The sequence below is a fragment of the Salvia hispanica genome, chromosome 2, assembly GCF_023119035.1.
Source record: "Salvia hispanica cultivar TCC Black 2014 chromosome 2, UniMelb_Shisp_WGS_1.0, whole genome shotgun sequence".
NCBI classification, from domain to species: Eukaryota; Viridiplantae; Streptophyta; class Magnoliopsida; order Lamiales; family Lamiaceae; genus Salvia; species Salvia hispanica.
Window position 1 is genome coordinate 31728605 of NC_062966.1, and position 12150 is coordinate 31740754.

A 12150-nucleotide genomic window follows, 5' to 3' on the forward strand; every position below is an offset into this window, starting at 1 on the left:
ACTAGTTTGTGCTTATGAAGCACGTTATATCCACCAAGTTACATTCATTTTAAACAAAAATTGCTAAAATTAATGTATATTTAGCAAATGTTTATATCAATTTTCTGACTATGTGGTTATAACCGACCAGTTATCAATTATAATCGGTTAACCAGACTTTTACTTGAACACTAATCAGAACCGAATGAATAAACCTACAACCCAAAACTGTGTATTACTATTAGTCCTCTTTGCCGCAAAATAGAACCTTAAATGTAAAAATAAAAGGGCTTTGAGTGTAATTATATCATACAAAACTTTGCTAGTTTAATTATCCAAATTTCATTCACATTGTAGATTCAAATGAGCTTTCTCAAACTTCAGTCTTTACCCTAAAGTTAAGGCAGAATTCAAGCATATTAATGTGGTTGGCTATTTAGAAAATTTCACCTAATAATTTTCACTTAGAATCAATGTCACACTTTGTTTTGAAGAAATTTATCAAGAACTCCTAGCTAGCTGCCCATCATGTCCCACATCTCATGTGATAATGTTGTCAATTGAAGAAGTGTGAAAAAAGCCCAGCAACATCACCCTTTCCCTTATCATTTGGTCCCCATTTCTGCAATAAATCTCACCATTTATAATCTACAATTATGATTCACATCATCAATGTTTGCTTCTATCACCTTATTCATATAATCATATTAAACATGACTAGCAAATCACCAAAACTAAGAAGAGAACTTGAATTGAATATTGTACTGCTATAGGTTTCAATATTTGTTTTTATCGAATTTAAATCTCTATATCTAATGAGATTAATTAAAGGGGGGAGAGAGAGAGAGACAGCACTTTACATTCCTATACAAAAAAAACTTTGACCACAATTGTAACATTTTTACTCCATCAAAAAATGACCCCAAATCTTTCTCTTCTCTACAATTTGAGCCCCACATTCTCCATTATCTCCCTCGACTCCTTCAACCGTTACCGTCAGTTTCCTCATCTTTCATCCATCGCCTCCTCGCCAATGCCAATGCCGTTGCCGTCAAAAGCCTCATCTCCGTTACCGTCGTTTTCTCCGTCTTCGTCGGCGTCGGCCCACCGCTCCACGGGGGTGCACTCCGCCTTATGGCGGAGCTTCCAATCCAGCGCTTGACAAGCGCGGGAGCAGTAATTCACTGCTCCGCACACAGAGCACCGACGGAACTCATGCCTCCTAGTCTCGGGCCGCCCGCAGCCCGAGTGAGAGCAAAGCCTTAGACCCGGTCCGGGTACCCCTTCGGCCTGGGCCGAGAACCAGTCCGATAAAAACCGGTTCGCAGCGTGTGCCTCGGGGGCGGGCACGTTGCAGCCGAAATCGCTGAGCAAGGGGCACCCGCCGCCCCCGCCCCCGGCCACGTGGCGCTGGTGGTTACACGTCAGCCAGGAGCGCGGCACGACGGCCGAGGGATTCGAGGCGAGGACGACGGCGAGCTCGCGCGCGTTGGCCTGGACGAGGAAGCGGCGCCCCTCCGCGATGTTCTGCTTCACGCCGTAGCCGTCCTGCAGGCAGTGGCCGAGCTCGCGGAGCGCGTCGACGTGGCCGAGGAAGGCGGCGCGTGCGCACAGGGCGACCCCGGCGCGGAGGTCCTTGTCGTTCTTCGAGCCGCCGCTGCCGTTGAATTGGATCACGGCGAGCGAGTAGAGCGCCGCGGCGTGCGAGCCGATCGCCGCCTTCGCCATCAGCGACGCGCCGCTGCTTCGGTTTTGCAAGCAATAGAAACGTATCTGTTTACGGAAAATTAAATCATTATTACTGTTGAGAAATCGAAATCTCAGTCGATTTTTTTGAATTTATGTGATGAGATTTGCATGTATTGCCTAATTCGCAGATGAATTTTTAATTACTTTTTTTAGAAATAAAAGGAAAATTAATGGAAAATACTAACCATGCCGAGAGTGTGGCAAGCTTCGATGTTTCCGCTATCGGCGCAGAGTTTGAGGAATCGGTGAGCCGACTCGGACCAGCTGCTAGCTTTAACGGCCAACATTTTATGAGAGGCTTTGGATAAGACCAGAGAATGAAGGCCTAATCCGTTCAGTCTTCTGCATCTGTTCATCGCAAAATTTATAACCGTTAGATTCAGATGTAGAATCAATTGAAAAGCAATAACAGTTTCGATTAATGCGACAATCCGCCATTCAGTTTTTTTTTTTTTTCCTTCGGATTAATCTCTCCTAACCGCCTTCCTAATTAGAGGATAATAAGCAACAGGAAGAAACGCAAAGGCTTTGAGAGATCTAAAATCATGAAATCTGTGAATTTCATCGAATTTAATTCAACAAGTAAAAAGGCAGAAATACATACGTCGTCAAAACGTTTACGAAATCGGCTGGACAGGCGGCGGTGGAGCTGAGCTTGCCGAGAACAGAAAGGACGAGATCGTCGGGCAAAGCATCGAAGAAATCGCATCCTTGGGCAACCTCCGGCGAGGTTTCAGAAATCTTCCGGCAGTCTCCGGCGAGGTCGACTTTCCTCCTCTTGGCCACTCCGCCGCTGCTATTCATCACTCTCGGATAACACAGCCCTCTCCTGGTTCTCATATCACTACGCGTTGGTTGTGTGTGTGTGATTCTTCTCTTCCCGTTTGGAGATAATGGCAGAAGAAATGAAACAACCCCTTTTATATATAATCACACAAATACGAGCCTACACAGAAATTTTAAAAAAAAAGAAATCAAAAAACATAAATTCCGGTGCTACTTTTACCAAATTGGCCCCGTCGTTTCAGATTTGTCAGTATTTACCTAAAACAACGTGGTCAAACTCCGTTGACCGGATCCCCACTTTTAACAATCGGTAAATAAAATATTTACCGTTTCCCGCTAACTCTCTCTTAAGTATTGCAGGGTTTGTTTTAGAATCAGTTAATTTTGTTGTAAGAAACTAACTTCAGTTAATCTCGAACAGATTAATGGGTAATTTTTAGATAGCGATAAAAGATAGGGGTTGGGATGCACGCGCGATGTCGCGCGTAAGGGAAAGGGGGCGGTAAATAACAAATTCAGGTATAGCAAATTCTGGGCTTCTCTTGAATGACCTAACCACTGAAGGTCAAACGAGTGATTCAGCACTCGCAGAGGTCAGTTACTCGCCTTTGTTTTTACTTGCCATTTTATGCATGATTTCGATTCTCTTCTCCCTTTTTTGCATTTGGAATTTTCTGGAAATTTAAATTTTATTATTCTTTTCCTTTTTATCATTTCAGAAAGAAACAATTTCGTAGCTGTAATTTGATGGTGGAGATAAACATGAGTTGATTTTATTGTTTTTGATTTGCATGAATTTCTTGTTGAAATCATATTTAATTCACTCCTTTGTTGTGAGATCTGTATTTATTTATTTTTGTGGGAAAGTTGTGAGTGGGGTAGTGCTCATCTACTCATTCATTCTCATTTTAATGAGTTAGCAGTATTTATTGTTATGTTATGAAAATAAAAATAGCAAATTAAACAACTCCAGTCTTTTTAATAAATGTAAAATTCAATTTACAGCACATAAATTTGCCGAGGCATTTTTTTAGAAGGAAAATAAATTAGAAAATATGAGGCTCGATATTTCTTCCTAGTAGCAGTTATTCATAAATATGGAATATTATATTTTGGAATTTAATTTTTTTTAGAAAGATGAAATTTAAATTAAAAGGATGCACCATTCCACTTAATTTTGCCAAAGTCAATCATTTTTGTGGTTCTACTTTCTGAAAGAATATTATCTATTTCAATTTTTTTTTATTAATAACTACTATACGATTAGGAAAAGCATTCCGAGTAATAAAGAATATATACACACAAAATGTCAACCCTTAAAGGAAAAAATGTTTATCTCATCTCAAGTATTAGAAAAAGTTTGATATCTCAACTAAATTCGAGAATCAGAATAATTTTTCATAATATGCTATGAAGAGATTACCCTCTCTTTTTAAAATTCTATTGCAAACTCATTTGAATTATCTTACTACTATTAGTTTTTGCTGATTTAGAAAGAAAAGATATTAAGATAGTGAGAAAGAAGTTACACTAAGGCTCACCTATGTAAGAATGCAAATATTTGAATTTATTGTGTCATTTAATCAGCATTATTATAAATACAAACGTGTGTGTGCTTACAAATAAACTTCAAAACGTCAAAAGTTTCGCTTTCTAGATTTATTTTTGTTATATATATATGTATTTTGATCTTCAGATGGAATATGTAATTAATATATTGATTTGTGTTTCGTATCTTGGGCGAGTTGTCATATAAAATTATTATTAAAATGCTATAGTATATGCTAGTAATTCGTGGTCACATAAGATACCTGAAAATAACATTTCAATATCATGTCGCCGTAAAATTAATTATTTCAATCACATCGATTAAAGACACTCTAATAATAAGAGATTTAGCTAATTGCATTCCACTCTCTTATTTTGCAAATATTATTTGCATAGTTTTTTGAAAGTACAACTGAATGAATTATCTATGAAATATTTTTAAAATAGTTATATATGGTATTATGATTATAAAATTTATTTTGAAATTGTTTACTCCAAGTAGTGCTGCAACACAATAAACATGGAGGATCATGCATGTTTGCAATATATAAAATAAGTCGTATGCATAATTTATATAATATAATCAAATTCCAATAATACCTTGTTATAAAACTAAGGTCAAATATTAGTCTGATAATTTAATATCAGAAGTATGTAAATTACACTAACTGATATAGGCAATTTGGTCATTGATAAGTTTTGAAAAATAATTCACATGACCTAAATGTTATCTTGCAATGTACGTATATATTTTCGAATTTATAATGACTTCTTTATATTTATTATCTCAAAACTTTAATAAGTTTTGATAACTCTCTTTATATGAATTATTTTTAACTATATATCAAAATAAATACTCCTATTTGATAAGGATTATAAAACGATATACGTATAGTTCTATAACTATAAAAGTAAATGTTTATGTAATGGATTAAACTATACTCATTGACTGCAAAGTTTGACTTTTGAAAAATTAAAATTATTCATGAGACATATAGTAGTATAAAATTAAACAATTTGCAAGCACGTTATAAGAGTCATTCATCAATGAAACATAAATTGTTTGTGCTCTAAATGATTCTGTGTGTTTACTACTCTTTAATAATCAAGCAATTAGACAAGAAGGCGTTCAAAACATGTAGCAAGGTGTTCCTCACCACTAATTAGTGAAACTCTAAACAAAATTAAGTTTACAACTCAGTTTGGACTTTTGAGAACAAAGAAAACAATTATAAAATGAAGTAACGAAGCTCAATTTCGATTTTGCTAACAGTACATACTTTTTACTTTTTTAGTAAATACTACTCCCTCCATTACGGCTAGAAACCATCAAATTCAAACTAAATTAATGCATAATTAATTAAATCCAATTCAAACTATCAAATTCCATTACGGGCTTACGGCTATTTGATTTTAGAGGCGGAATCGGTGTTAAATACAATTTCTGAGTCAAAAATAATTTAAATAATTTCAACAAAATTCGAGAAATAGAATCGCAAAACAGTATTTTTGACCGATATAAGCGGTAATAAAGATAAGTTGCTGTAGGCCCTACAAAATACTCCACTTTTAAACATGGAAACATGAATTTACTAAAAAACCCCAAATCTTTATCCGAGGAATAGATTGAAAAGCAATCGGAAATCACAAATTAGGATAAGTCGGGAGATGACGTGGATTTCAAGATGATGTCGACCACTCATGTCAAACCACGAGGGACCCACGTGTCCTACACAGAAACGTGGGCACTCCGCCTATTTCAGATATTATAATCCTGCTTACAAATATTTAACTTAAATCTTAGTAATACAAATACCAACAAAAAAATTAAAAAAATTCAATTAGAGCTCTACATTTATTTTATTTTATTATTCTTCGGTTTCACATATTTTTAAATCGTAATACTTCTAAAACTAAAATAATTGATTACAAATTATAAATTTTGATAAGCAAATCTTCAAAAATGACTACGAATAGGCGTGACACTACTTCCGTTTTCCTCCAATATATTGTAAGTACTTTTTTGTTATTGATGGTTGGATCGGATCCTTAAAATGACTACGAATAGGCGTGACACTACTTCCGTTTTCCTCCAATATATAGTAAGTATTTTTTTGTTATTGATGGTTGGATCAGATCCTTACATTATATCGTTATCAACGTTGAATCATGAGAAGCATAATGGAATTGATTTTGAGCTACGAATTATCGAAGCCGGAATAGGTCAAAACTGAAAGACTGAACTAAAGCAAAAACTTGCGATTGCTATCTAGGGATGAGCATTCGGGTTTCGATTCAGTTTTTTGCCCAAACTTGACCAAAATTGAAAAATTAAATTTAGTTCAAACCTCAAACCGAACCGAAGCCGAAAAACCAAAAAGATGCAATAAAACACTATGGCGGAGGTGACAACCCAATCTTCATATACACAATATTTTTCAAGTTTGCACTGAAGAAGAGATTGCAAGATTTGCTCAATAGATTGTGCATCCAATCTTCACAGACTATCATTCAGCTTCACACTGAAGATGGAGATGAGATAAATGAAATAAATATTATGGTGGAGGTGGCGACCTAAAAATGTTTGCACGAATTTAACAACCTATATTATACTATTATTTATTATCTATATTGTACAAATAATAATAATTCATTTAGTTTTCTAAATTTCTTACTTTAAAAATAAGACATGAAATTTTTTTTATGTATTTCCTTTCAATTCAATTGCTTGAATAATTGATATAAGTAGTAGGAAAATGAAAAAAAAATATGCAGAAGAATGGACGAATTGAGATGATATGAGAGATGTGAGAAGAAAGGAGTAATTTATAAAAGAAGGAAATGAAAAATATAACAAATTCTAATTAAATATTATTAAAAAGTGAAAAAAGAAAATAAAAATATGCCAATGTCGGTGCTTTTAAAAAAGAAATTGGCTGGACACTTTCATAAAATGTACTAGTAAATAAAATTATTAAGTTATGTGCACGTATTGGACAGGTGCGTGTACCGTGCAAGCACCTATGTACCCACCCGTGCACGCGCCTGCACATGCGCGTGCGTGTCACATGCAATCAGTTGTGTATTTGTATATTAATTTGAGTTGCTTTTACTGTATTAACAAAGATAAGTTGATGTAATAGTTTAAATTAGCCATGGTTCAATACGCTGTGAAACAAACAATTTTACTCGTTGGTATTAGTTTAAATTATTAAATCATGAAGGAATATTCTGAGGTTAAAAATAAAAATAGGTAAAACTATTAGCCATGTCGATAGAATATACTGAAAAATTAAATCAAAATATTCAATAATCAATCAATCAAGACAAAGTGGTCGGCATTAAAAATTATTGTCTTTGGAAATTTACTAGATGATAATGACGTTAAGATTTTGCTTCAAGGATTTAGAAATTACATTAGCGATGTTGACCACGTTTTTATGGTGATTATCATGTTAATTATCGATTACTTTACTTAAAAGAGGGTGAATTCGGCTGCGTTTTCTCAACCTTACCCAGTCAAATGAAATAGGCCCTTTTTCCCTTTATGAACGTCTTTTATTCCTTGTAGTGGTATTTATCAACCATCATCAATTATGCTAGAAGATTTGAAAAAGTAATTTCATTTCTATCTTTAAATCCATACATTTATTTAAATTTTGTATTAATTATGAAAATATAAAAGTGGAATTCCCTATTATACAAACTATAATAATAATAATAATAGTAATAATAATAATAATAATAATAATAATAATCATCATTATAGCTATTATTATTAATTAATACACTAGATTTCTAAATTTTAATATGATTTTTTAAATTATGAATTGAGGTCAGCTATATAACGACAATATTACGATAGTAGTAAGACTATATTCACAATTAATAATTTACCAAGCGGATCGTAATGTCATTTCAAAAATTGTGCATTAGACTTTAACTTACAGTATTTTATTATTATCTCCATTAACAATTTAATTGTAAAATCTTACTTTAATTATTAGGTAATTGAAATGATATAATTTATATAAACTCAAGTTCTAAAAGTTTTTTATTTTTCCAAACACACGATAAGTAATCTCTCACACTCAGGTACACCGATGCACCAATTTTAGACATCGCTTGAATAAATTGGCTAGGTCATCTTCGATTCTAATTATTTAAGAGTTATTAACTGTCACATTGTGATATATATTTAAATTCTAAAAATATCAAGTGCAATTTAGGGTCTTGGTTTAATTTTGTTTGTCTACATGGATATTCGTCTTCTTAACTAGTATTATTGATTTTATATTTTTTTTAAAGTATGTGATTGTAGAGACTGTTTTTATATTTGGATAGACTACGTTTAATACATTTGTAATTCACTTTAAATGCTTAGGCAGACGGCACCACAATAACATTTATTTTGAGTTTATTATTGTAGTAACCTATTATCATATTTAAAGCCACAGGGAAACTATTAGATGTAAACTAACGGATAAAGCTCTTATGTGCCAAGACGTACGCTTGTTTGGTTGTTTTTTTTTTTTTTTTTTTTTTTTTTTTTTTTGTAATGTGTATCTTAATAAAATGCTTGCTTGATTAAGTTTTTGTTATATTATATTCTGAGCTACTTCTATAGCTTATTTGTAATATTTTTGGTTTAAGTATTGTACTAGTATATAAAAAAAATATGAGTAAGCTACTAAATTTTAGTAGCACTATATTTTTTAGAAATTATTTTCCACAAATATATACTACAGATGATATTTCATTCCCAAAGTCGTCTGCTCGTTTAATTCCAAACTATGACGTTGAATACTTATAAAATTTGCCGTTGTCTATTCAATTATCACTAAGCTACGCAACAAGGCCGACTAGTTTAGATTCCATTAACGTTCGAGAAAAATGCTACCCATATTACTTGTGCAATATATTTAATCCAATTTATTTGTCTATTCCATTGGACGGCTGCTGTTCTAAGACTCATTATTTGTTCAAACCATTTCCCGATTAAATTCTGTTTTAGCATAAATTTAAAAGGAAAATAACCTAATGAGAAGTGTAAAGGTTTGAAAATGTGATGTTGGATGATACATGCAAGAAAACTTCATTTATATTTTAGAGTTTACTTTAAAAAGCACATAAAATTATTGAATAAGTTACCAAATCGCATAAGTAAATTCAATCAATTATTTTTTAGAGAAAAATTGACTATTTCATTATATATTCACGCTACAAGTTGAGCCATCGCTACTAGCTAGAAATAGGCGGTTTTTGCAAATGGCCATTCACGTAAATGTCAAATTAAAGCGGTAAATCTTGATTAAAAGCATGACAATAATTGTAGCAAATTGCAATAGATGACATATCTCAATAGTATGTTTAAAAACTTTCGGTGCTATCATGGATCACCGTGGATCATTTGACTATATATACATATTTAGATGATTCTTCAGACAATAAAATAATGAGATAACAATACACAATAAGTGAAAATAAGATTTATTTAAGATAAATTACCCATAGGATAAAAAGGGAGTATAATCTTAGCGTTATGGAAACTGATCAAGATACATACTACGAGCTGAGTTTTTTTATAAAATGACAAAAAATGAACGGATAAAATTAGACATGATATTTAATCACATGTCAATCGAACGACCCAATTATATGTGCGTTATTTTTCACACTATCACAATAATAGAATTAGTTTTTATTTTGTTGCAAGTTAAACATGACATAAACTTCTCACTTAATGGAGTATTTCTCTAAGAAATAAAAATTTCGAGTGTGGCATGATCTACACTAACTCTTTTAGGTAAAAGCTATAATCAGCATTAATAATATGATTAGACGGGGGGTTGACTAGTAACATAATGTTATAAACTAAAGATATATGCATGCAGGCGTGACTCTAGTGGTTGAGATTTTCCAACCTCATTGAATACGACCTTACCATTTCTAAGATACATATATTTCCTTCTTGCTTTTCTATCTTTTATTTAATGTTGATAATTGTTTGTCAATAGGTACACTCAAATCCAGACGCATGCAGACGCACCAAGCCTTCATCGTATGTGTGTATACAGCAATTTTCTATCAACTTGTCCAAATATCTTTGTATATATACTATTTAATAATTGTGATGTTTCTTGCCACAATTATTGTGATTTTCGGACTTTCGAGTGTAACTAGTGAGTTAATTTAATTGAATTCTTTGCCAAGGTAGCCTGTGCCTTTTTCGAAAAGCCATTCCTGTCAAGCGACAACTGACTATTTTTCAATTAGTGTTATATATTTATATATAGGAGATAGTAGTTCTTACGTGAATTAATCATTAGCGATGGATAGTCATTTTCAACTTTTTGATTTGGGTAGTTAACTTAAAATTTTACAAGAGGTGATAAACAATTTATCAGTATATATAATTGATTTATACTAGTAAATACAATAAGTTTATACGTTTATTTTAATAATTTAATTTGTTGCAGAATATAATTTAAGTTTATATGTTATGTATACACATTAACAATTGAAAGTGAAAAAATGTCAAAATTGGAAGGAGGAGAAAGTGAAAATGGAATTGGATTGGGTTAATGATAGTCTTTGAAAGGTGAAGGAAAAGAATGTGATGCTTGGAGGGTGAAATGGAAATGGTTAGCGTAAGAGGTTTCGTTTCGTTAGGATTGATTGGACCCCACATTTTTGTGGGCGCTTTGGGAACACCTAAACTTCCCATCCTCCACCTGTCGCCACGTGGCGTCGACTCCCTCTCCATGCGACACGTCACACCAACCGCTCTACTCTAATTCCATCTCTTCCAAAACCCATGTGTCTTGCTTCTCAATTGAATCAAGTCCAATTCACACAATTCTTGTATACAATCCAAAAAATAGATCAATTGTATTCCACCACTCTCACTTTACTTGGTCTGTTTCTAAAAACTATATGTATTTAGCTTGTTAATTGAATAAAGTCCAATTCAAACATTTCTTGTCTAGAATCCAAAAATATATAACTCATACTACATCAGTTTTAGTTACAATCCAAAAGTTAAATAAATTACTATATTACATCAGTTTTAGTGTAACATAGTTATTAATAATGTCATGTTTTAGTTTACAATCCAAAAATAAATTACTATATTATAATATCAGTTTTAGTGTAACAAAGTTATTATAATATAGTGTGATAATGTCATGGAGGGAGAAAATACTATATGATTATAGTTTAATTTTAATTATTAGTTGAGCTGTTAATTGTAATATGGGTTGGTTTTGGTGAAATCAAGGCAAGAAATTGAGAAAGATGAAGCGGGAAGTAATGAATATAATTAATATCTATATTGGCTCTCTCGATAAATTACTTGTGACTAATGCTATTTACTTTCTTTAACTGCAGATCAAGTGATTTTCAAGTCTATGTTTACTCTTATTTCTACTTTGATTATTTCGATGCGTTTTTGTACTTGTTCCTTTTCGTTTAATCTTTCATCAACTGGCCGCCCTAATCAATAATTAATGACCATATACACATATATTAATTTATATTTACGTATATGAAATTATTACTAAGCATAATTCATGTTATGTTATGTTATGTACTAAGTTGATCAATTGATTTTCTGGAATTGAAAACAATAGTTTAGATAAATTTTGATGTTTATAATTTATTTGAAATTAAATACTCCACCTGTCCGCCTGTCCGCCATTAGAGTCTCATTTTTGGTAGAACGGGTTTTAAACTTTTAATAAATGTTAAGAAAAATGGAAGGAAAAAAGTAATTAGTGGAATATGAGTCATACTTGTATATATATTAGTTTTAAATGAAATGTGAGTGAAATGAGTTAGTTAAATATGAGACTCTATTACCATTTATAGTAAAAATGAATCGGGACTTCTATTCGTGGGCAGACTAAAATGGAAAAAACGGAACTCCTGTTTGCGGACAAATTTCGAAAAAAAAAAGTAAAGAACAAATTAAAAAAAATTGAAAGTGTAGGAGAAATATGGTAATTAATTATGAAAAAATTAGACAGGTATCCGTAGCAGCCCAAGTATTGATTTCCATAAGAAAAGCACGCAAATATATAAAAATAT

General features: G+C 32.5%; 1 protein-coding gene across 1 annotated transcript; it reads right to left on the reverse strand.

Annotated features, from left to right (window-relative positions):
* Positions 1 to 704: 704 nt before the first annotated feature.
* LOC125207705 (F-box protein At1g67340-like) lies at positions 705 to 2628 on the reverse strand. The gene is made up of 3 exons (XM_048107162.1): positions 2333 to 2628; positions 1914 to 2076; positions 705 to 1752 (listed from the first exon to the last, which is right to left on the reverse strand). The coding sequence occupies exons 1-3, from the start codon at positions 2566 to 2568 to the stop codon at positions 985 to 987; spliced, it is 1167 nt and encodes a 388-aa protein (XP_047963119.1). The 5' UTR covers positions 2569 to 2628; the 3' UTR covers positions 705 to 984.
* Positions 2629 to 12150: the final 9522 nt, after the last annotated feature.

Coding starts and splice junctions, on each gene's coding strand:
- LOC125207705 (XM_048107162.1), bottom strand. CDS start 2,568: ATGAGAACCAGGAGAGGGCTGTGTTATCCGAGAGTGATGAATAGCAGC. Junction 2,077..2,332: donor TTCGTAAACGTTTTGACGAC/GTATGTATTTCT, acceptor TGCGATGAACAG/ATGCAGAAGACTGAACGGAT. Junction 1,753..1,913: donor CTTGCCACACTCTCGGCATG/GTTAGTATTTTC, acceptor TTCCGTAAACAG/ATACGTTTCTATTGCTTGCA.